Here is a 27,165-nt window from a genome sequence, read left to right on the forward strand (position 1 = left end):
GCCTTGCAAGCACAAGGCCCTGAGTTCAATCCCCAGTACCGCCAAAAAAAAAAAGAAATCTATTTGAGCAAGATTCTTAAAACCAACTGGACAACAGAATCACAGGTTCCACCCTGGGCAGTGTTCCTCCTTAGGACACAAGGATGGAGTCCAGGCATCTGCAGTTGTACAAAGTTCTACAAAGTTCTGCTGTTAGCAGAATGAGAATTCATGCCACCAGAAAAGTTTCCCTTGGGCTAGGTATGGTGGTGCACACCTCTAATCCTACCAGCTCAGGAGGCTGAGGTAGGATGATCATGAGTTCAAAGCCAGCCTCAGAAACTTAGCAAGGCCCTAAGTAACTTAATGAGACCCTGTCTCTAAGTAAAATACATAAAAAGGGCTGGGGATGTGGCTCAGTGATTAAGTGCATCTGGGTTCAATTCCCAGTACAAACAATCAAAAAAACCAAACAGAAAAGTTCCCTTAGCCAACATGGTAAATTTAGTGCAGTCTGTGCTCCATTAGTTTTGTAATTTCCCCTAGCAGCTGGAACCTGAAAATTAAGAATACCTTTGAACAAGTCAATGATGGGTTCCAAAGGACAGACAGAGAACCCTAGAGTTGAAGTGACTAAGAAAGAGGTGCAAATTTAATGACAAACAATAACTATACAAATGATTTGCAAGGGCTTGAGTAAAATCAGTATTGGGTCCTGAGCTGAGCACTTTACAATACACACTTTAAATGTTCAAATTGAACGCTGTGTCACAATGTGAAAATTAAACACTGTACCACAACCCAGTAAGATAGATAATAAGATCATGATTTTCATTTTTTGGGATGAAGAAATTAAAGTTTATGCTGGTTAAGGAAAGATGGCAGAATAAAAAAGGCTGTGAGTGATAAAAAGATTGCGGATACCCTGTCCTCACGTTTAGCCTCTGAGGATTAGGAAGAAGACTGTCAAAATCTTGGTTAAGATAAAATGGTAGAAAGAACTTCAGTAAAATGGTAGATGAAAATTCATGGGACATTTTGAAATTTATTCAAGAAATATGTGCCAGGCTCAGTGTGGAGATTCTGCAAGGAAGGGAGATAAATTAGCTGTTCTTGCACATCTTCCAGTTTAGTAAGGGAGGCAAATACTTACAAGGGAAGAGTATGGGGTATAACAGGGGCATGGGGGGGCACCTCATCTATCCTTGTGAGATTAAGAAAGGTTTCTAGGCATAGGAAAAAGCAAGTGCAAATACTTGAAGGTCAAAAAAGGTCAGGTCTATTCTGGGAAGTAAATGTAATTCTGTGTAGTTGGAGCAAAGCCAAAATAAGATATCAATGACCTTGCTCTTACCTTTTGCTCATAAGACTTTAATTGAGAAACAAATATCTGTGAAATGGACCTAGGATGATGAGCTGATTAGAGTTATATGTGAGGTTTATAGAACAAACTGGTCCAAAATTTGCAACAAAGGGCACTGTAATGGTGTGTGAGCCATAAAACTCAAAGTCTACCTGAGCAATTTGTGGTTTGGAACAGTATTTGGGTGACTAATTCACAGCTTTCTCTCCTTCTTTCCCCAAATCTATTAGAATGTAAGCCTATTTGTTTACAATGATATTTTATATCTATAGGGTAGATTATATGTACATGTCTGACCAGTGACTCTTCTCCCTGTAGCCACAATGGATGGAAAGTTAAACATCAAGACTAGATTGTTTTGGAAAAGACACTAATATGAACTGATATGTTCAAGAGGTTATATCACCTTTTAAACAAAATTCTGATATACATACATATATAATACTTACATATTGAACATATTATCTGAAATTTATTTTACACACACACAAATTATCTTGAATAAATACATAAGTATTACACATACTAAGATTTTTTATTGTAATTGTTAGTCTCTCCCCTTTTATTGTGGCTATCTCCTCCACACCTCCCTTCTACTCACATTAGTCATTCTAGAATATGCACATTAATGACCTAGTATGCATTCTTACATGCTATGTTCATATTACAATCATATGCAAATACATTCATATATATGCTGTTTATAGGAATTGGTGAGACCCTAAAAATAAAATTAAAAACAATTTATTCTTCCCTTATTTAATAATATCTTATAGAAATCTCTGCAATTAATATAATTCTAATTTATTCTTTTAAGTGATATACAATGGACAATTTAAAAATTATACTTACATTGTTTTTAGTACTATACACACTGATACCAAAAAAAATTCTTTCCAAAAACCACACAAACTTGCACATGCTAGACAAGAGCTCTTCAACAAGAGCTCTTCAACTAAACTATATCCTGAGTCCCCATTTTTTTAAATCACCCATACATATAATTTTTCATTCTTACTATAAACGTATTCAAAGAACTACACAGTATTGTTCTGCATCATTTATACATTTACCACATACAACCTGTAATTTGCTTGAGTTACTCTGAGATCTTCATTGATACATATAAATTTAGTGCATATATTTTTAAAGATTTTTTATCCTATTTTACTTTGGATTTTTATTAGTCTTCTCTTCATCCTATTAATTTATATAACCAATGAATTTAACAAAATGCCTTTTCAACATCTATGGGTTATTCAGTTATACAAATACTGGTTATATGGTTAAATGGTTTTCCAGCTTTAGTTAAGCAGATTATGTTGACAGATATTCTAACACTGAATTACTGCATTCTTAGAATAAACGACTTTGTTATTTATTCTAATTTTATTTCTGCATTTAATTGACTAGTACCTTCATTAAAATTTTCATCTATTACCACAAGTGAAATTACTTATGGTTTTCTTTTTTGTGCTATATCTTAATTAGATTTTGGCATTAATGATATGCTAACTTCTTTAAAGGATTTTGAGAGCTTTTCACCTTTATGTTTGAGATTACTTATACAATATTGAATTTATGTTTTTATAAATAAGAATAAATTGAACTGTGAATCTCTCTGATGTCTTTTCAATGGTGAATCATTAATAGCTTTCAGTCTCTTTCAAACAAATTGATTTATATAGGTTTTACACTTGGGATAATTTTACTAGGATAACATTGGTGTATTCTAGGTTTTATTTTTCTTTGCTATAGGTAGACATATAATATTCTCTTATAATTCTTTTACTATATCTTGTAGCTGGGTTTATTTCTCCTTTCTCATTCCTTACCTTGCATATTTTTGCTGGTATTTGAATTTAACCAAGGTGTTAAGGTTTATGAATTACCTACTTTGTTTGTTTGTTTGTTTGTTTTAAAAGAACCAGCAATTGGATTTATTTCTTCTAGAGTTTTCTGTTTGTGTCAATTATTTCTGTTTTATTATTTATTCTTCAAAGCTTTTTAATTTTTTTCAATTTCCTCTAAGTGCCAAATTCCCTAATTATTTTGTCTTTCTTTAAGACTGAAGGAATTTAAGATTATAAATTTTATCTGACTAAAGGATTTCTATGTTATGAAATAAAAGTCTTTATTGCTTTCTATAAAGTTTAAAACGCTCCTTTTGATTTCTTAATTGATCTCGGGATCCAGTAGTATTATATAGTTCAGGAGAATGCTTTAAGTCGTATAAAATTAATCATAGTACTATATAGTATAGAAAAATCTACACTTTTTTCTGCCATAAACAGATTAATACTCAATTGTGACATACCTGTATCCCACAATCCTCTGAATAACATGTTGATTTTTTTAAACCAGTAAGTATAAAAAAACCTTCAACATTTTCAATGAACAGATCTTTCTTTCTTAATTTCCTTAAAGCTGACACAGGCTAGGGGTCAGTAGTAGACCCTTTGCTAGTATATGAGAAGCCCTGAGTTTGAGTCCCCAGAACCACAATAAATAAATAAGTAAATAAATAAAGTTTTCCAAGAAGCCTGCAAGAATCTAATGTTGCCAAAATAACATTACACTAATAGTAACCCTAAATCTCAGGGTTGTCCTTGGCTTTTCTATAGCATTTTCTAAACAGACATAAGTAGGAAAGAAGAATAGAAAGGAGTTTGGAAAGAGCTGCATTCTATAAGGTCACACCTCTAAAAATCTGCACATATGTTAGCATATTAAATGCTCTGCTTACTTTAGGTTAAGTAAACATTGCCTAAATGTATTTGATTACTTCATTCTTTATTTTTTTAATTCATTTTTATTGTAAACAAATAGGATACATCTTGTTTCTCTGTACATGAAGTAGAGGCATACCATTTGTGTAATCATACATTTAGCTAGGGTAATAGTTTTTGATTCATTCTGTTATTTTTTTTCTCCCCCCCACCCCTCCCACCCCTTTTATCCCTCTATAGAGTCCCTCCTTCCTCCATTCTTGCCCCCTTCCCACCCCCTATATGTGTCATCATCCGCTTATCAGTGAGATCATTCGTCCTTTGGTTTTTTGAGATTGGCTTATCTCACTCACCATGATATTCTCCAACTGCATCCATTTGCCTGTGAATGCCGTCATTTTATTACTCTTTATGGCTGAGTAATATTCCATGGTATATATATATATACCACAGTTTCTTTATCCATTCATCAACTGAGGGGCATCTAGATTGGTTCCACAATCTGGGATTACTTCATTCTTTCATCAATTAACACCTAATAAGTCTCTTTGGGAAATATAAGCTAAGGTGACAGACGTTCCTTGAAGAAAAAGGCAGTGTAATCAAATTCTTCACTTCTTTGTGGGTTACTCACAGCTGGGCTCTTTACCATTTGTTGAATGACTTGGTACCAGAGGTGTATTATAGTCACACCAGATACAGTACTATCCAATGCAGCTGTTCCTGGTGTGGTCATACATAAGTTCTCTTAGTAGGGAGTAGTTAATATTTTGTACCAAAATTAAATCTTTATTTTATGTTTTGTAACTGTAAATGAAAATTCTCTAAGACTGATCCTGCATAAACTCAAATATCAAAAACTAACTTCCTGAGGAGACAAACAAAACCCAGTAAAAACACTACTACTATTGTAACACCAGTGAAAGTATATACAGAAATATGGATGTGAATGCACACACACTAACATCTGCATGTTCATCACTAACACCACCAACAACCAGTCCTACTCCTACTGTGCAAAATGTCAGAATCTAAAGATTTAGTACATTACCAGATCAGTTGTTCAGAAAGGAGAAACTTGCCATATTGTTCCATTTTTCATATTAAAATAATACAGTAGAACTGCACACTTTTGGTTTCTATCCATTTAGTTTTATGATTCAGCCATACAACTTCATGAAGCTTCAGAATTATGAAAACAAAGACCAATCTACATTTATTTAGCTAGAGAACTTCTAGTCTTCTAGTTTCAAAGATTCTAAGACATGAAATTTTTTCTTTATAGTTGTGATAGGTACTATTAACTGCCTGCCGTAAACAGCCTTTTCCTCTTCTTTTTCTTGCTAACAAAACTGATTAAGGGTGAGGATGGGGGAGGGACAACAACACCAGGCAACCTGAGAAGATAAATCAAAACTCATTTATGTAAGTCATGGATTTCCTTGCTCTCCTTTGTCGGGTAAACAACTTCCCAGGCATCTTTGTAGCTATGGGTATTTATATATGTGACCTTAACTGTGGTCAGTGGGACATAAGGAAAAATATTTCTGTGAAATATTGTTCTTTCAACACAGAGTCATAGAAGAAGGGAATTTGTCCCCACCTCATGCTTTTTGCTTGGGATAATATCATGAGGAAAATGATAACTGGGGCTGTAGACATCACCCTTTGACCATGAGATAAAGAAAAAGAATGAGAAACCAAGATGTTAAGAACAGCAGTACAGAAGGACATAAGATCCCAAAACCCTGATATCAATGAGTCAACTGAACAAATGAGGGACCTATCTGCCTCCAGACTTTTCATTAAGTCTCAATAAATTAATAATAAATACCTCATGGTTTCAGTTGTCTTAGTTGGGTATGCTGTTACTGCTTTCTAACTGACACATAATATTCTGTTTTCATAATGTGATTAAGAATATAAATTACTGGGCTGGGGATATAGCTCAGTTGGTAGAGTGTTTGCCTTGCAAGCACAAGGCCCTGAGTTCAATCCCCAGCACTGCAAAAAAAAAAAAAAAAAAAAAAAGAATATAAATTACTAATTAACATTTCAGAATTTAAAATTTTAGAAAAGCAACAGGGAAGGAGATTTGACTTTTTACTGTGTAGATATAATGCTGTTTTTAAAGAGCTTTTATAAGCATGTAAAAGAATGTAGAATTTTGTTAACACTGACAAAACAAAGAAACACACATGGACCCGGGTTCGAATCCCCAGCACCTCGGAAAACAACGTGGTGGCTTCAAAAAGAAACAAAATAAACAATCTTAAAGAGATAAATAACAGGAAAAATCGATCCATACCCGTACCTTTCCGTGTGTTCTCCGTCACGTCTACCCCAAACTGGATAATGTCACCAGAAAGAATTTCACATGGTGGACTTTCTTCAGAGCCTCGACTCAATCTCTGGCTATTTATAAAGGTACCATTACTACTTTTAGTGTCTTGGAGATAAAACTGGAAAAAAAAAAAGTCGAATATTAATAGTAATAATTCCAAACCTACTTTAAAAAAAAAGCACTCCCAACTTTACCAACTGCTTCAAGTGGATTTCTCCTCATCGATTCAAACTCATTTCAGCTACACAAAATGGTGTTACCACAAAAAATGTCCATGACCCAACCATTCCACTCCTAGGTATTTATCCAACAGAAATGAGAACACGTCTTCACAAAAATTTGTACAGGAATGCTCATAGAAGCATTATTCATAAGAGCCAAAAAAGTAGAAACAAGTCAATGCTCACCAACTAAAGAATGGTTAAATGTGGTATATCCATATAATAGATTACCACTTGGCATTACAAAGGAATGAAGTACTGATATATACTATGACGTGTCTGAACCCTGAAAACATTATGGAAATAAAAGAAGTCAATCACAGATGACCATTTATTAGTCCAAGTGTATGAAACATCCAGAATATGTATATTCATAAAGATAAAAAGTACACTAGTGATTGCAAGGAATAATGGTGGCAGGGAGATTTGGTACTCATGGGTAAAAGGATTTTTGGCAAAGTGAAGAAAATTATCTAAAAGGAGCGGTGAAGGCTGCAAAACTCTGTAAATATATGAAAACTCACCAAACTGTACACTTTTAAAAATGTGTTATTTACAATAGGAGGAGAAAAAAAAAACAAGGTCAGCTAGACAAAATTCTATCTTTCCATTGCAACCTGACTTTGCAATCTTTTTCCTAGGATACCTGGACTGAATCAAAAGAAGCAGAATTTACTGCACAGGCAAGGGCAACTGGTTTTTGGTAACACCTATAATTAATAGCTATCAATTAGCTAACATACCTTGCTATCAAGACTGGTGCAGCCTCATAAAATTCTTTGTGATAAAGCAGATTTGAACACTAGAAAGAAAATACTGGAATCATCTATGAAAGTTCTACTTCCTGGCCTCCCAAACTTGCCCTTCATCACTTGGGTAATCTTCCCTTTTTTAAAAAGGGAAGGAGGAGAGCTGGGGTTGTGGCTCAGTGATACAGCACTTGCCTAGCATGTATGAGGTACTGGGTTTGATTCTTAGCACCACATATAAATAATAAAATAAAGGTCCAACAACATCTAAAAAAAAACTTAAAAAAAAAAAAAAAAAAGAAAAAGGGAAGGAGTAAGCCATGCACAGTGGTGAAACCTGTGATTCCAACTACTGGTGAGCCTGAGGCAAGAGAATTTCAAGTTTGAGGCCAGCCTGAGTAACTTAGACTATGTCTCAAAATAAAAAAATAAAAAGGTTTGAGGATATAGTTCAGAGGTAAAGTGCCCTGTGTTCAATCCCCAGTAAAGTGGGAGGGGAGATAGCAGGAAGGACAGGAATCCTATCACCTAGCAAATCTAAAAGAAATTAACAAAACCTGGGAATACACAACTTTTTAGGAAAAGAACGACCAACAAAGAAGAGATGTACCACCTTTCTTTTGGTATTTTTCAACACTCTACAGTCCTACTTATTCTAGCAACACTATTTTCACTGAAGTTCCTTCCCAAGAAAGGATGCAAAGAAGAAACTTAATATATATTAAAATATACTTTATGCCATTAGGCCCTAATTTAACCTTAAATATATGTATGTGCACTTTCATTTATAAACAAGAAAAGTGAGAGTCATAGGCATGTTAAATATCTTTCCAAAAGTTACAAAGTTAGGGAACACATGAGCAAGGATTCAGAAAACAGAAATAAAGGGACCACTTCCCCTACTACTTCAAACTGACCTTCATTATTTCATTTATCCTTCACTCTTACCACAAATACTCTTCCAAAATGAAACACAACAAAGACTAAGTAATTTGGCAGAAAATGTGAAAATGACATTTCATTTTATTAATTCTTGCCTAACAATTTAAAGGCTATCAGGATGTCTATAAATGACTTAATCTCTGTTCATAATTCAACTAGACCAACTGTTACTTGGTTATGCTTTATAGATTTAATTACAGGCCAATAGTAAAGAAAATTGTGTTTATATTTTACAAGTCCATTTGAAATTTACAGGCCTTAACATTTCACACCAGGGAGATAAACATGTACAAAACTTTCAAGTAGAAACAATTATCCTCACATTTTTTTTTTCTGCACTGGCACTTACTGTATATGGAGTTTTTGTTTGTTTGTTTGTTTGTTTGTTTTTTTGTTTTTTTTTTAATAAATATATTCTTGGGAAATGTGGCAATTATAGGATTCTGGTTTAGTTATTTTCAGTAACGTGTGCCTGGACAAGTCAAATAAGGGGATTACACTAGATTTAAACTTCAAACTTCAAGTAGTGGGTTAAATCAATTTAGAGGATTGCAACTAGCTTTAAAAAAGATGAGAGGGAACAGAATAAAGTATACAAAATATGGTTCGCTACTGCTTGGCAAAACTTCGTTGAAAAAATACACACACACACACATACACACACACACACACACACACACAGGCTTTTTGCTCCTATGTAACTCCAAAAGAGCAACAACTTTTCAATTTAAAAAAAATATAAATCAGTATTAACCCAGGTTCTTTTTATTCTGACATCCATTACTGTCCAAAGCACATCATAGTACCTGGGCCTCCATTCAAGCCTGAACATATCATTAGCATTATTTGCTCAATCTTCCTCTCTTCTCAACCTGATGACTTCCAAATACCTTAGAATAAAATCCAAAGTTTTGACCACTCCAGCCTATAGAGTCCTACATGATCTGGCTTCTGGTTCCTTCTCTAAACTCAAATCACTCCTACTCTTTTTCTCCCTTATCCCTCTCAATCACACTAACTTCCACTTATGTACTTGATGCTCTGAATTTGTGTACAGCTAGATGCATTAAGTTTAGCTCCCTGTAGAAATCTCTGTCCTTGGGCCTGGGGTTGTAGTTCAGTGGTATAGCACTTGCCTCGCATGCATGAGGCACTGGGTTTGATCCTCAGCACCACATAAATAAGTAAAAATAAAGGTATTGTGTGTATCTACAACTAAAAATTTTTTTAAAAAAAGAAATATCTGCCTTTAGTTTTTATGATATTAAAAATAATGATTTTGTACCTTCTATAAAACAATGTTAATATTAAATTAAACTGTACAGAAGTTATTCTATTTATTATTAGTTTAGGCTCTTAAAGGAATAAAGATGTCAGCTTGTTTACACGGGACTGGAAAGGGACTACACTTAACAATACATTACCAGGATGTAGGTATGTTAGTTGGTCTTTTGTCACTTTCAAACCAGAAGTGTTCTATTTGCCAAGAAACCTTTATAAGGCACCTCCTTCCCCTTAAAAGAAATCAGTTTTGAACATACTAAAAAAAAAAAAAAAAAAAAATTAAATCTGTTGAAGTCGTAACTATCTTTCTTTCCCAGCAGCCTAAGGAATGCCCTAATAGCTCTAGTGTTTGCCTAGCCACTTTGATGTTGAGCAGGTGTGTAAGGAACCCTAAACTTTTTATAAAATCCTTTGTGGTTTGCAGCCAAATTTCAACAGTACTTTCCATTGTTTTCAGTCTTTAATTCTTCAGTTAAGTTCTTGCTTTCCCCTGAATGAACTTTAAGTTCCCCCAAATCAGATGGTGATCCATAATTAAAAGCAATCCCTCTGTCCCACAGTCATTTTTCCTCAGTCATTTGCTGATTAATTTCAATGACACCGACACAGCATTACTCAGATTGCATAATTTGCTCTCTGGTCTTCAGAGAAAGTTTTTGCTGTAGATACCAAACATACATGCATTCTGCATTAGTTTCAATTTAGCTATCATCTACAAATACTTTTCATCTCTGTTATAACAATATATCACTTCTTTCTAACCCTTTTCTATGTTGATAGACTGTGTAATATTCAAACACCAACAGGTGGGCTAACACTTTGGAACAAAGCACAAGCAAACACTGTACAAATGCCACAGGTCACCATGAACTCTAAGAGTTTTCAAAACATGAACACAAAATGGATTCTGTGTAAAGGCAGACTGCAACAGATTTTTAATCTCCTTTAATCACCATCTAAAACAATCTGAGATAAAACCAATATCCCAAGGACAACATTTACAAAAAGAGTAGGTCATACGTATACACACAAATTCCAAAATACAAGTGAGCAGGGAAAACTCCCAAGAACCACAGAGCTACACAGTATCAGTATCTATGCAGGAGGACTCACACAGAGGCAATGGGGGTATTTGAGGAAATTGAGAAGAACACCAAACTAGGTATTAGGTATTCACTGGATGGTACAGAGGCCAGTCTGAGAGGAGAAGCTGAAAGTCAAAAAGGTCTAGCTCAATCAATAACAAGTTAGTGCAAGGTTAAGCCCAAAAAGGTTAAGTTGAAATAGTTTGAGTCAGATAACTCCTCCTCTGCCTGCCTCCAGAGCCTGGGACTGAACCCAGGGACTTACACATGGTGAGCCAAGCTCTACCACTCAGCTACATCCCCAGTCCTATGGAATCTTAAAAACAACCTGAAGGAACTCAAAACTGGCTCCCAAGATAGGGCTATACAATGAGGAAAAGCTGTCAAGAAGAACCAAAATTGAGCAGACAGGAACAGAAGACGAAGAAAGTAAAGGTCCAGATAAAAGTGAAGGAGGAAAAAGGAGGCCACCATATTTTTGAACATTTTATAAAAACAACCGAAGAGGGAGCTCTGTGAATTAGAAAAGTTATCCTGACCCATGACCCCCACCTTTTTTTTGGGGTGCTGGGGATTTGAACCCAAGGCCTTGTGCTTGCAAGGCAAGCACTCTATCAACTGAGCTATATCCCCAGCCCCGCTTGACCCCCTTTTAAAGTACAGAAAACCAATTTCACATAAAAGTGAGCAAGAAAAAGTTATCAAGGTCACATCTCATACAGTTATTTTAAGAAAAAAGAGAATAAGCAGCAAATTAACATCTTTACAGAAACTGAAAGACCTTGGAACAGATCAAAATTGTAGCCCATTTCAAAACAAGCTAAAAGCTATTAGGAAATAATTTAAGAAACAAAAGAACAGTATCAATCATAACTATAAAATTCTAGTGAGAACCCTCAAAAAAAGGAATAGAAATAAAAGGAAAAGAACATTTCATAAATGAACACAAAGTAGGAGGAACATAAGCATGGCTAAACATAACAAAAAATGTCAGAAGAGAATGTAAGGGGAAAAAAGGAGGAAATTTTTTAAAATTAAAAAGAAATGAAAGGAAGTATCATCAGCAAAATGGTATAGGCAGCTCCAAGTTCCTGTGACTAGACAGAAACACTGAAAAATCAAGAAAACCATCAGAATCCACTTTGTTAGAACTCTGGAAAACATCAAAGGCTTACAGCAAACAAGCAAATATTGAATCAAGAAAATGGCAACTTAAAAATGGTAGGAAGGTTTTGGGCATGACTTACCCTTGTCCCATCCCTCTCTCCAGCACAAAAGAAGTCTTGAAGACAGCAGCATGCATTCCTAGTGTGAGACCCTAGGTACCTGGTTCCAGAAGGAGCAGAGCAGACCTTAATCACAAATAATGATGTCTGGAGGTGACATGAAGGGCTGAACAACTTTCTTATCTTTGTTTTACCTAACTCAGTAACCCTTTTATTTTCCCAGAGCTGGGTCAAATCCAGGGTCTTGCACGGATAGTAGGCAGATGTTCTACCACCGAGCTACATCTTTAGCCCTTGTTTTTCCACCTTTAGAAAGCACCAAAGCTGGAAAAGTGGCTGGCACTGCTGGGAAAGTGGGATTTATCCCAGGTGTTTCAACTTAATAAAGCCTACCAATGTAATACACCACATTAGTAGAAAGAGAGAAAACCCACACAATCATCTCAATTTATGCAGAAAAGGCATCTGACAGAATGTAATATTCTTTTATGATAAAACACTCAGAAAGTTAGGATTAGAAGGGAACTTGCTCATCATGAAAAAGAGCATTTATGAAAAACCACAGTTAACCTATTACACAATGCTAAAAGAGTGAAAGCTTTCCCCTTAAGATCAAGATGAGGATGTCTGATTTTACCACTGTTATTTAACAATGTACTGGAAGTTCTAGCCAGAGGCAAGATACAAAAGATATCAAAATTGGAAAAGAAGGGGGCTGGGGGTATAGCTCAGTTGGTAGAGTGCTTGCCTCGTAAGCACAAGGCCCTGGGTTCAATCCCCAGCACCTCAAAAAAAAAAAAAAAAAGAAATTGGAAAAGAAGAAGTAAACTATGTATATATTCACGAATATGACACGATCCTATATATAGAAAATCCCACAGAAACCACAAGAACAATATTAGAGCTAATAAATTCAACAGAGTTGCAGCTTACATAATCAACACATGAAAAGCACTTGTTTTTTTAAATTACTGAGGATTTTGTTTGTTTGTTTTGTGGTGCTGGGGATCGAACTCAAGACCTTGTACATGCTAGGCAAGTGCTCTATCATTGAGCTATACCCACAGTTCAGCAGTTGTTCCTAAATGCCCAGTAATGAACAATCCAAAAATGAAATTAAGAAAGCACTTCCATTTATAATAGTATCTAAAAGAATCAAATACCTATAAATAAATTTAACCAAGGATATAAAAGACCTGTAAATTAAGAACACAGAAAACTATTAAAAAAAATTAAAGACAACCTAAATAAAGATGTCTCATGTTTATGGACTGAAAGACTTAATATTGTTAAGGTGTTAGTAGTACCCAAAACAATCTACAGATTCAACACAATCTCTTTTGCTTTGTTTTCCTGAGATAGGATCTCACTATGTTGCCGAGACTGGGTTCAAACTTGTGATCCTCCACTCTCAGCCTCCTGAGTAGCTAGGATTAGAGGTGTGCACCTCCGCAAGTCGCTTCTCAATATGATCTCTAACAAAATTCCAATAGACCTTGAGCATGCAAAACAATCTTGAAAAATAACAAAAATTGGAGGACATATTTTTTTTAATCCAAAATTTATTGCAGATCTACACTAACAAAACAGGGTGGTTTAAGGATAGACATGTACACCAATGGAAGATAACTGAAATAAATAAATACATACATCTACAGCCAAGTGAATTTCAACAAAGATGTCATGCCAATTCAATTAGGAAAGGACAGTCTAGTTCAAAAATGGTGCTGGGACAAGTAGGTAGACACATGCAAAATAATTATCCCCATATTAAAGATAAAGAAATTACAGATAAGTTGGACCCCAGTTCATACCACATATAAAAAATTAACTCAAAATGAATCCTAGACTTAAATATAAAAGATAAAACCTTAAAATTCTTTTCAACAATTATTTCTTTAATTATTTTTCCTTTTCTTATCTCTCTTCATCTTCTGAGATTACCAGAATGCATAAATGTACTGTAATACCTGTTCCTTCTCCTCCTCGCCTTTTCATTCCAATTACCACCCTCGCTCATAATCTTAGCAACTGATTATGCCTAACTATATTTCTCATCAGTTTCTCAGGATTTTGGCATTTAATTCATACTTTTCATTTATTCTTAGTTTAGGGTTGCCCTGAATACAGATTTTATGGATGTGTGGTTTCTTCAAGATGGATGTCAAATAAATGTTTATAGATTAAATGATTTACACTAATGATAGTTAGAATTGAAATTAGCTCTACCTATTCTAATTGCTTCAAGAAAACTTCATAAGTGAAGTGGGATTTCATCAGAGGTTTGGAATCAGAGACCAGAGAGTGTTTAGTCTAAGTAAGGAAGGAAGGCAGTGTGAAAGTTTTGTAGGAATAATTGTGTCAAGTCTGCAATAACTGTGAGACCATGGCAGTCTGCTTAATATGTCTGAACCTCAATTCCTCAATCTGTAAAATAGAAAGATAGTAAATACTTAAATGGTAGTAAATAATGTTGAGGATCAGAAATAAAGCATGTCAAATACCTGCATATAGCAGGCAGTCAATAAATGGTAGCTATTATCGATTTGGAACTTGTTTTATTTGGTCCAAGTAAAGATTTATAGATTGAAGGATGATTAATGGGGTTGACATCATGGAAAATGGTAGAGTAGGGAAGCTCCAGAAATTGGTTCCTTCCTCAAAACATGGCTGAAGCAATTATTTCAGAACTCTGGAGTCTAGTCAAGCATTTGCAGCATCCAGGAGAATGCCTGATGAAGAAAGACTGCTAAGTTTTGAAGAATTTCAGAATTTTGGTGCTTTGCATAGTGGTTACAATCTCCCATTCCTCAATTTTGCAGCAGCCACAGGGATAATGGCCCATGTTCATGATGTGACTTGCTGGTCCCAGGGTGAGCAATAGGACCTGGAGAAAACTGGATTAATAAACCCATTTTTGGTTCCTGAGTAGACAGTACAGAAAATGGTCATCGTTTTACACCCGCCATCCACCTGTAGCCTGAAGTGGCTTACCTGGCATCAGACAAAGGAATTCAAATAAAAGGAATTCCCCTGCAACCCTGTACCTTTTCTTACTGACTCCAGGCAGTTAAAGAAATCTCTGTTAGGTCACCAACTATGACAGTACCAGAGAGTAACAAAAACTAAAGGAACAAGTGGAGAAATTAGAAACAGAATGACTTTATGAAGAGAGGGTCTTGACATTGGGCTAAGGAGTTGAGATTCTTCAAACAAAAGGCACTAATGAAGGATTTGATGAAAATATTGTTTTAGGGAAATTATTCTAACAGCTCTGGTGATCTAGCAGCTGTGTGTAGGAAGAACTGCAGTGGGAGTCACTAGAAATAGGGAGACCCATGACTTGTTCATTTTTGCCACAAATAATTTAGTTATTTTTTGGAGTACCCATATTAGTCTTTATAGGCATGTTCAATATGAATTTATTTATTTACATAACCTTTCCAGCTTCCTGGATAGCAAAGCACCATACATTTCAGAAGTTAGAACTTTTAAATTGTGCCACCGAAAGGTGACAGGTGGGAATATCAAGTTTTATTCATAGGCTATGGGAAAATATATAGAAAACTGCTGAAATGTTTTTCGCCAAAATGAAATCACACATGTATACTAGAATGAAACTTGTCAACTTCTCACCCAAACATCTTGTAAATATGAATTTGCCAAAATTTTTTCCCATTTTCCAAGTGACAGTTCAGACACTGTTCAATAAATTTCATTGTACAATAAATCTTGTGGGGCCAGTCCACAGGGGAAAAAGGAGAAAGAAAAACTATTTATATCTCTCTACATACAAGCAGAGATAAGATTATGAAGGACAAAAGTAGAGAAGGTGGGAAAGAGAAAGTTTTTTTTTTCCCCCCTTTGGGGTGCTGGGGATCGAACCCAGGGCCTTATGCTTACAAGGCAAGCACTCTATCAACTGAGTTATCTCCCCAGCCCCCAGAGAAAGTTTTAAAAATGTAACTGGAACATTATAAAACATACAACATCATTATATCCTTCTTAAATATGCTTTCTTTTTGTTGTTGTTGTTGTTGTTGTTTTTGGTACCAGAAATTAAACCCAGGGTGCTTAACCACTGAGTCACATCTAAAGGACTTCCTATTTTTAGCGAAAGGGTCTCACTAAGTTGCTTAGGGCCTTGCTAAATTGCTGAGTTGGCTTTGAACTTGTGATCCCTCCAAGTCCTGGGATTATAGGCATGTGCCACCACACCCAGCAAATGTGCTTTTAAATTGTGATAATTCTTCACTGAGAATTCAGAACAAAGTAAATTTGATTTCTGAATATCAGCAAGATAAAAAACAAACACATGATCAGAACATTACAATTCTGAGAGGTGAGGCTATTGAAAGCCCCCACAAAATTCTAATTTGGAGCAGAGTAACCTATTTCCCTCATCACAAAACTGATGGATCAACAAGCAAATTTTGATTATTTTTTCCCTCTGATAGTATATACTCATAGTAAGGTACATTTACCTTTCTTTTTGGACTCCAACTTAGCTAATTATTTTCCAAACTCAAATCTGTTCAACTTCAAGAGTTCTCTAATTACTTCAAAATATGTAAATTCCAGTATCTGAAATAATTGTACATTTATGCAAGTTTCATGTATTTTAGCATATTAGGGGCAAAACAAGATACTGTGGTATTTTAAATGCACAATATTCTGATTACAATTTATAGGTCAGTATTCTCTTCACAAAATGTTAGTTTAAACATCTGGAGATCAGTTAAAACAGCAATAAAGTAATTGCACCACCATTCTGAGTTAAAAAACTTCACCCACAGAATATCGGCTTTGCTTGCCACAAAAGGAAATCATTGTGATGACACTTATGAGGTACAAAGAATAAGATCATTACGTTTAAAACTTTACATACTGTTTAATAAATTTCCATTAAAGATTGGCAAAGTCAGCAACACATAGGAAAACAGATATTTAGGGAAAAAAACGGCCTACATATAAAACAATTTATTTGGCCAACAAATTCAGTGGAAATGTTTAAAAATACAAACAGTATATCTGTCCCCCCGCCCGGCAAAGAACATTCATACTTTAACAATGCTTTATAAGGTAATGAAAATAATCATGATGATCTTTTCCGTTATTTAGGCACAACCACTCAAATTAAAATATAATTTTACTGTTTAAAATACCCTGGTCTTTATATTTGTGTCTTCATTTTTAATGATAATTAATTCCTCAGTGATTTATCTCTTCAAAGTTTTGATAATTAATATATCAATGGGTAAGTTCTTTAAAAAATTATAATAATTCTGCTTTGAAAAAGAAAAGGAAGAAAAGGAAACAGTTAATGAGGACCAGAAGTAAAAAATGGAAATAATAATAATGTAATTTATGAAACAATCACTTTGACTGAGATGAGAATTGACTCTTTGGACTAAGGAAAATAAATCCCTTACAGGATAGTGTATAGTGCAGAAGCTCTGAATTTTCTACTGCCACATGATTCAAATGTTCGAACACAATCTATTCCCGATATCCCTCATGATATCCAATGCTTCTCAGGTTAAGTAATGCTTCCAGTAAACAATCATAAATTCTTTTAAAAAATCTGAACTGAAATTTAGTAATAGTTCTTCCTCCATTTATGGCTTAAACATAAGCCCCAACATTGGAGAAGTTGTTGTTTTCTTTTAAAAAGATTGATTTAATACCTTGAGAGGTAACAACAATTATATCCAGAATTCAGCTACACAGAAGTTTTAACCATAGAGCAAACCAAAGAAAGAATGTTAATTTTTCAATAGTGACAAAAGAATTTCACAATTTGTAATAATCACCACCAGTTTTTGAGTGCTTACCTTGTGCGTGGATAAACTACTTAGCACATGTTTTTTTACTTAATTTTTATGACAATCTTCTGAGGCACTTTATTATCCCCATATTGCAGATAAAGAAATTAGGACTCAAAGAGCTTAAGTAACATGCCAAAGATACTCCAAAACTAGTAATGGGGAGATAGGAACATTTTAAACTTTTTGATCTCAACCATTCAGCACTGTTTGTCTGGTAATTTTATATCTACTACTACTGTTTATCTCAACACTCTATTAAACGGGAATGATTTCACTGATTTTACAGATCAGTAAATTGAGGCTGACAAATTAAGGCAAGTGACCTATCTATAGTCACAATGGTGAAAATAATAAGACAGCAATCAGAACTTTAATGTCAAACCATCAGTAAAGGTAAACTTAAAATTTTTTTTCAGAAATTCATATACTATCTGGTGTCACTTATTTAATACACAATCCTAATAAAAAATTGGGTTTTCTAGTTTCCATGTCCATGGGAGATTAGAAGGGAACTAGTATTTATTTATGCCAGAGCCTATGCAGAATGCCTTACATACATTACCTCACCTAAACTTCAGAACATCATGACACTTAAGCAGTATGCCAAGTCTAACGAATAGACAGGGCCATGAATTAAAGGATATGACCCCAAATTATTGAAAAAATAGGGATAGCAAACAGCCTCTTAGACTCCTCATAACTACCAGAAATTCCTTGGAGAGACTTTTTTCATGTATTTGTTGGCATTTGTATTTCTTCTTTGGAGAAAGTGTCTTTAATTCATTTGCCTGTTCTTTACATATTCTAGATATTAATCTTACATCAGAAGAGTAGCTAGCAAAAGATTTTCTCCCATTCTGTAGGTTTTCTCTTAACATCCCTGTTTCCTTCACTGTGCGGAAGCTTTTTAATTTGATGCCATCCCATTTATTAACTCTTGGCATTTTTTTCCTGAGCGTTAGGGGTCCTACAGAGAAAGTTGTTGCCTGTGCCTATATGCTGGAGGTTGACCCTACATTTTCTTCAAGGATTTGCATCATTTCTGGTCTAACTCTGAGGTCTTTGATCCATTTTAAGTTGATTTTTGTGCAGGGTGAGAGATAAGGGTCTAGTTTAATTCTTCTACATATGGATAACCAGTTTTCCCAGCACCATTTGTTAAAAATGCTCTTTTTTTTCTCCACAGAAAATGTTGTACACATTTGGCATGTTTGTTAAGGATTGGATGACTGCAGATGAATGGGTACGTCTTTGTTTTTTATTCTGTACCATTGGTCTGTGACTATTCTTATGCCAGTACCATTCAGTTTTTGTTGTTATCATTTGGTAGTATAATTTGAAGTAGTATTGTGATGCCTCTAGTATTGCTTGCTTTCTTTCTTTTTTTGGCTCAGAATTACTTTGGGCATTATGGGTCTTAAGAAGAAGTATTTTAAATAAATACATCACAAGTGTAATATCTCCACTCTAGATGCAACCTGTCATTTACCTACCATTTTCTCAGTATTTCTGGTCAGAAATTCAATCAACAGTTATAAACATGAATATGTGACTGTCATAAACCATTCACAGCAAAAGCATAATAGTATTAATAAATAAAACAGCACCCCTTATTCATGCAGGGTAAGTTTTAGGACTCCTGGTGGATACCTGAAACTTCAGATAATACTGAAAGTTACTGCCAACTGGAACAAGCTTTCTGTTCATATTTTCTACCCACAAATTTAATGCTTTTCCATTTTAACTAAGCCCTTATCATGCACCATGGCCTTAACTTTTGTAGTTTGAGGTGCAATGGCAAAACCAGCATGAACTTCTTCCTACTTTGGCAATTTCAGAGAGAAGATTCTTTCTTATTATAGATTCTTAGCAACCTAAACATATGATTTTCTTTGCTTTTGCCTTTTCACTTGAAGAAAGTATGGTTTCTCTTTGACATATCATTATTGCCAACATCACTACTCTTATGCTCTGAAGTAATTATTAAGTAAAATAAGAGTTACTTAAACATAAGTACTACAACACCACAACAGTAAATCAGATAATTCAGGTCACTAAATGACTAACAATGGGTGGCAGTGTACACAGTGTGGGTATGTTAAACAAAGGGATGATTGACATCCTTGATGGGACAGAGCAGAGCTGGGGGAGATTTCATTACACTCTGCAGGGCTGTAGAAGATTTCATCATACTACTCAGAATGGCACACAATTCAAAACATTGCTTATTTCTGGAATTTTCCTTTTAATATTTTTGGACTATGGTTGACCTTGAGTAACTAAAACCACAGAAAGCAAAACTGGGGCGAGGTGGGGCCATTGTGCTTTCAGTAATAACGAATATTAGCTGGGCAAGGTGGCACATAATCCCAGTGACTTGGGAGGCTGAGGAAGAATCCCAAGTTCAAGGCCAGCCTTGACAACTTAACAAGACTGTCTAAAATAAAATAAAATAAAAAAGGGGGTTGGGGATGTAGCTTGCTAGTAGAGCACCCCAGGTTCAACTCCTGGTACCCCTCCCCCACCACACACACAAAAAAGAAAAAAGAAAAAGAAAATTGGAAACCTCATAGAGCATCTACTATGTCACCAATTTCTATGAATTCTGGTTCAGTACAATCTCAATTTCATACTACCATTTCCTTTCCCAGGCCCCTAATTATTGTCAAGATGATTCCACACTCCACCCTCCTCATTGATGCTGAATTCATTTCCTAAAATACAAACCTGATCACATTGTTTCACTTCATAAAAGGTGTGTTGATCCTCTGCTGATTTCAAAATCAAATCCAAGAGCTGTGATAAATTTCAAAATCTTTCAAAACAACCCTAATCACCCTACTAAATGATGATCTTCTGCTCTTCCTATAATCATCCATTTCACCCCTGCCTAACTAACTACTAGCAGCTCCCTAAACAAGCCCTGTCTGGATGTTTGCTAATGTTCTTTAACTGGAGAAGTCTTTGCTTCCACTTGGTCACACTCCGTTAAAAGACTCCTATTTTTTCTGAAGTTCAATTTAAAGATTGTAAGAAATAAAACGTCTTTTTCAGATAACATTTCTCATTAAATAAACACATTCCCTCAACTAAATCTCATTCAAAGCTTTATTCTGACTAGTGGCTAATTTTCGAATCTCTATTTCCAAATCACACTTTGAACAACACTATAATTCCATCTTTTCCCATCTATAAACATTCATTCCCTATCGGAAAAGTTTCAGTAGGCACAAGTCACAGTTTTTTTAAATGCAGAAGCAATAATTTATACTCTAGAATGGTAGCTATGAAGTTTTGATTTAACACAGATTAGGCCAAACTATCAGATCCAAACAAGCTATATGGAGCACAGAACATAATAAAGGTTCTAATTCCTGCTCTATTACTATCTAACTTACTGTGTGACCACGAGCAAGTTACTTAACCTCTCTGAGCCTCCTTTCAGTTATATTTAAATTGAAGATACTATCAGTATCTACTTCAGAGTTTTTGTGTAAAGGTTAAATGATGTAAAGGATTTAGCATAGAAACTGTTAATAGTAGCCATTATTAAACTGACAATTTGCATAAATATGTAATCACACTGACTCTCTTCATTTAGGCAACTGATTTAAGACTGTTGGTTAAGGTTCCTTAAAAAAAGTTCTTTGGCAAATTATTTAAACAGTAAATGGCTGATAGATATACAGATCAGGAACTGCTAAAATCTAACACATACAGGTATTAAAAAGTTTACCATTGCTTCACTATACATGAACATTACCATAAATAACTACAACTTGTGCATAGAAGAAAGGCAGCCAAGCCTTTGTTTCATATGAAACACTGTGGTATGGATCAGAGCATCCCTAAACACAGTTATATCAAAAAAAAAAAAAAAAAGGAAATTACACTCATCTACTGTGTATATGTTAAATATGCTTAGATGTTATAGTTAGATTAGCAATCTACAGATCAATTAACAGTGTGAATCAGCCTATGAATAAATTAAGGCAAGGTAGTATTTAGAAAACATCTTAAGTCCATTTCTAAATCAGGGCCCTCCTTGTACTTCTGCTCCTGAAAGAGAGGGCTGTAGAATAATGCTGACAGAAAGCCATAACTCAATCTGTTAAAAATCCAAAATGCTGCTTGGGATATCCTATAAACTATTATAGTTAGGACAGGGACTTTCCAATTATATTTTCCTATATTATTTACAATTTCCATAAAGATAAAAAAAATATGTACAAGAAGGGACAAATAGGTGACTCCAAAACTCTCAAGACTTAAACCTCAGGAGGATGGGCAATTAAAGTGGTTTGAATATAGGACTGGCAAAGATTAAGACAAGTGTTACTTGGTTCTGGCCAGAATGTGGAGACATCACACTCTCATATACTAGGCATAAGAGTGTAAACTGAATTTTTTTTAAATGTTTCAGTAATATCTATTAACATTTTAAATGCTTATTCCCTTTGACTCAGTAATTTCATTTCCAGGAATCTAAAATTCCTATTGAAATACTCATGTATCTTGGCAAACTTACAAGCATCTTCACTGAAGCTAGGTTAACAGCAGTTAAAACTGGAAATTAATACTCATCTAAACTGTATTATCATCTGTGAAACATTTCATAATCATTAGTGATAAGTACAGTTTATCTGGGGCTCATGGTTTCAGAGGTCTCAGTCCACAGAGAGTTGACTCCATTGCTCTTGCCCTAGGTGAAGGCTGTGGAGGAGGAAAGCAGCTCAGAACGTGACAATCAGGAAGCAGAGAGAGTAATCCTCACCAGGGACAAAATATATACTCCAAAGGCATGCCCCCATTGACCTACCTCCTTCAGCCACACCCTACTTGCCTACAGTTATCACCCATTTAATCCCTATCAGTGAATCAATGCACAGATTAGGTTAAAGCTCTCATAATCCAATTGTTTCACCTCTGAATGGTCTAGTATTGTCTTATACATGAATTTTTGGGGAACACCTCATCTCTAATTCAAAACAATGACATATATGTCATATATTAACATAGTAAATATGTGACACCATTAGGGAAAACAGTCCATGTGGCTTATTTCCACAAAAAGAAATATTAAAGAGTTAAACTGTACGTTAAGAAGGACATAAAGTCAGATATGATGGTTCATAACTGTAATCCCAGCTATAGGAGACCAAGGCAGGAGAATCCCATGTAGGAGAACAATCTTGGCAATCTATCTAGTAAGACCCTGTCTCAAATTTTAAAAGGAAGGGGATGTAACACAGTGGTAGAGCATTTGCCCAGCATATACTGAAAAAAAAAAAAAAAAAAAAAAAGACTATAATGTTTTATTCAATAAGCTGAATAACTCTTCAATTCTACATTATGGTAAGTTAGTGGAAAAGAAGGTAAGAGGGCTGGGGTTGTGGCTCAGTGGTGGAGTACCTGCATAGCACATGTGAGGCACTGGGTTCGATGCTCAGCACCACATATAAATAAATAAAATAAAGGTTCGCTGACTACTAAAATAAATTTTTTAAAAAAATGTAAGAAAGATGAAAAAGTGGGGACAAAAAATACAGGGAGACAAATATTACTATAAAATGAGGGAAATGCACACAAAACCAGAAAAGAGACAAACATCAAGGGAGATGAAAGAGATAACAGGTGAATACATTCAAAGGGGTTAGTAAACTGTGATCACTTCACACATGTGAGGAAGAGTTCAGAAGTCAAACCACTGACATCAGGATAAAATCACTGACTTTTGATGAGTTTTTACAGTTCAGTTGCTCATTTGTTCTTTCAGATTACCGGACCCACTTCTGAAAGGAATTGCTTTAATAATCCACGAGAGTTTTTTTTTACTTAAGGATAATTTAAACCAAGGGATTTGGTATAACTCTGGTCTTCAGGATCATTGCCCTTAAAAATAAAACAATGCTATAAAACTGAAAAGGCATGACATTAACCTTTTGTGCAACGCAGTACAGAGAAAATTATAATTGTTTAGAACAACATTTTCTGAGATTGGATGTATGACATGAAAGAAAGAAGTCAGGAAGGATGCTCAAGTTTTGGGCCCAAGCAACTCAGAAGGATGTAGTTGCCTCAACAAGACAGTAGAAGATGGGAAGTATTTTAATTGGGGTACAGAAAATGATAGTAGTTCATCTTCGAACATATTAAATGTGAGATGACTGTTGAACATCAGATGGGAATGTCAAGAAGGAAGAAGGACACTGATCCTCAAACTTTCCAAAAAGCTCGAGAGAAATTTCCTACCTCAGTCAATGAGGCCAGTCTTACCCTGATACCAAAGATAAACAAAAATACTACGAGAAAACTAAAGAATGCTGATGCAAAATCCTCAAAAACTACTAGCAAAATGAATTCAGTAGCATAATAATAGAATTATACACTCAACCAAGTGGGATTTAATCCTGGAATGTAAGGATGGTACAACATAAAAAACTGGCTGATGTAATACACCACAGCAACAGAGTGAAAGGGGAAAAAAAAATCACAGATCCTCTCAATTGATGCAGAAAAATTCTTTAACAAAAATTAAACACTTTTTCATGATAAAAAAAATACCCAACAGATTAGGAAGAGAAGGATACTACCTCAATATTATAAAAGCCATATATGAAAATCTCATAGTAAATAATATACTCAATGATGAAAAAGATAAGGAACAAGGCAAGGAAGTACACTTTCACTACTTCTATTGAACATAGTTCTCACCAGAGCAACTAGGAAGGAAGGAAGGAAGGAAGGAAGGAAGGAAGGAAGGAAGGAAGGAAGGAAAGAAGGAAGGAAGGAAGGAAAGGCATCCAAATTGGAAAAGAAGTAAAATTATTTTTTCTCAGACAACAAGGTCTCGTGTATAAAACCCTGAAGAGTCGACAAATATTGTTAGGACTAATAAATAAGCTCAGCAAAGTAGGGTACAAACTCATCACACAAAAATCAGTTGGAGGGCTGGGACTGTAACTTAGTGGTAGAACACTTGCCTAGCACTGGTGAGGCACTGGGTTTGATCCCCAGGCACCCCATAAAAAACAAATTAATGAAGAATAAAGGTTAATGGGGTATGTCAGTGGTAAAGCACTTGCCTTCCAACTGTGAGGCACTGTGTTCAATCCTTAGCACCACATTAAAAAAAATGTTTTTAAATAAAGACATTGTGTCCATCTATAACTAAAACAATATTTTTTTTAAAACAGAAAAAAATAAAGGTTAAATTTTTTTTAAAAAATCAGTTGGAATTTATATATTAACAATGAACAATCTAAGAACAGTAAGCTGGTCGTGGGAGTGCATGCTTATAATCCCAGCTACTTGGGAAGCTAGGGCAGAAGGATCAAAAGTTTGAGGCTAGCCTGGACAGTTTAGTTGTAAGGCCATGTCTCAAAATAAACAGGGGTAGGGATATTGTAGTTCACTGATAAAGTACCCCTAACTCAATCCCCAGTACTGCAAGGTAAATAAATAATAGAAAGAATATTAAAAAAAAATGTATTTACAATAGCATCAAAAATATAAAATACTTAAAAATTACCAGGAAAAGGTTTATATAATAAAAACTATAAAGCAACACTAAAAGAAATTAAATACCACTGAATCGTACACTTAAAAATGGTTAAAATGATAAATTTTACATTTGTTTTTACCATAATTTTAAAAATACATTTTGAAAGGCAGCTGGATATATGAACCTAGAGTTTAGGAGAGGAAGTTGGGGCTTGAAGTATTAATTTGGTAGCCATCAGAATCTAAAGAATTTAAAGTCAAGCGACAAGATAAAATCACCAAGGGAGCAAGAACAAATAGGCAAGAAGGCCAAGGACCAAGCGCTGAAACAGTTCAAAATTTAGAGGTCAAGGAGATGAAGACCACACAAAGGTAAATGCAAAGAATGGTCAGTGACATAGGAAGACAACCTGGAGAAAGTGCTATGTCCTAGAAGCGATGTGAAGGATATCTTCCAAGAATGTGAAAGAACAATTGTTGAATAATGCTGATAGATTAAGTAAGGTAAGGAACAAGAACTTCTCACTGGAAATAGCAACATGGAAGCCACTGATGACTTTGATAAGAAAAGTAGTGGAAAAGGAAATAATAATGGAAGCCAGGCATGGTGGCCCATGCCTATAATCCCAGGAGACTGAGGCTTCAGGATTTCAAGTTCAAGGCCAACCTCAGCAGTTCAATGAGACACTTAGCAACTTCACAAGACCCTGTCTCAAAATAAAAAATAAAAAGGACTGGGATGGTGACTCAGTGGTGGAGTGTTGCCTCGCACTGGGGATTAGTTCAGTGGCAGAGCACCCCTGGGGAGTGGGGAGAGAAAGAAAACAATAGTAGAGGATGACAGCCTAACCAGAATGATTCAAGCAAAAATGAACAAAGAATAAGAGTCAACATATACAGACAAATTTTTTAAATTTTGTTTTAAAGCGAAGCAAAAAACCAATAATAATAGGTAGAAGGGAAAGTGGGATCAAGAGTTGTTTTTGTTTTTGTTTTTTAAGAGATGGAGTCTCATCTGTTGCTCAGGCTGGCCCCAAAACTCCTAGGCTCAAGCAGATCTCCTGCATTCCAAGTAGCTGGGACTACAGAAATGTGCTGCTGCACTCAGCTGATAATTTTTTTTTTTTTTAATAAGAGAAAAAGTATACTGTCTTATACACTAACAAGAATTATCCAGTAGAGAGGACAGGCACTTGGCTCAATCTTCAGGATTTAGAGTAGGCTTTCTAAAAGAGCTTGTCTCCTGCTGAGTGAGCCTTGAAGGCTGAGGGAGAGTGAGTCAGGATGAGTGGGGAAAGGGCTAAACAGCAAGAGCAAACAGCACAGTGTGTGGGGCTAATAGGGGAAGAGAGAAGGGCTATCAAGCAAAGTAGTAAGGCTGAGAATGAAAAGATGAGTGAAGAGGTCACCCAGCCTTTTAAGACATAAAGTATTACAACCTTTACCAATATAGGGTTTAGGCAGGTAAGTACTAAGATAAAACTGATATTTTGTTTAGGGTGAAAATGGCTCTATGGGTACAAGACTAAAATAAGTAAGTTTCTAACTAGGACAGTTATAAGTGGTAAAATGGGTTTAGTGACAAATCCTATGTGCTCAGTGTTGAAAAGAGAAGTTTCTAGCTTGGGATACTGGGCAGCAATAATGCCATTATGTATGCTTAGAAATAAAGGAGGGGGAATGGCTAATGAATGAAGAATTTCAGTTTTGGATATTTACTTTTAGATTTTCCACCACCCACCCATCTTGGTACTGGAGACTGAACACATGAGCACTTTACCACTGAGCTACATCCCCAGTTCTTTTTATTGTTTATTTTATTTTTTTTTTTTTTGAGACAGAGTCTTGCTAAATTGCTGGGGCTGGTCTGGAACTTACAATACTCCTGCCTCAGCTTCCTGAGTCACTCAGA

The 27,165-nt window shown here is 35.2% G+C and overlaps 1 protein-coding gene and 1 non-coding gene across 34 annotated transcripts in view; one reads left to right on the forward strand and one right to left on the reverse strand.

Annotated features, from left to right (window-relative positions):
* Positions 1-27,165, reverse strand: part of Slmap (sarcolemma associated protein) — a 147,266-nt gene that overhangs the window by 77,968 nt on the left and 42,133 nt on the right. For 18 of the 33 annotated variants that reach the window (XM_047530320.1, XM_047530322.1, XM_047530311.1 and 15 more), the window contains exon 3: positions 6,386-6,533. In XM_047530320.1, the coding sequence (XP_047386276.1) occupies positions 6,386-6,533 (148 nt within the window). Of the gene's footprint in view, positions 1-6,379; positions 6,534-27,165 lie in introns of all 33 variants that reach the window. The other 15 variants (XM_047530316.1, XM_047530310.1, XM_047530309.1 and 12 more) reach the window with 1 other exon arrangement.
* On the forward strand, positions 12,639-12,712 carry Trnat-cgu (transfer RNA threonine (anticodon CGU)). The gene has a single exon. It is a non-coding gene; the product is annotated as a tRNA-Thr (tRNA).

This window comes from Sciurus carolinensis, chromosome 17 (assembly GCF_902686445.1).
Source record: "Sciurus carolinensis chromosome 17, mSciCar1.2, whole genome shotgun sequence".
Taxonomy (NCBI): domain Eukaryota; kingdom Metazoa; phylum Chordata; class Mammalia; order Rodentia; family Sciuridae; genus Sciurus; species Sciurus carolinensis.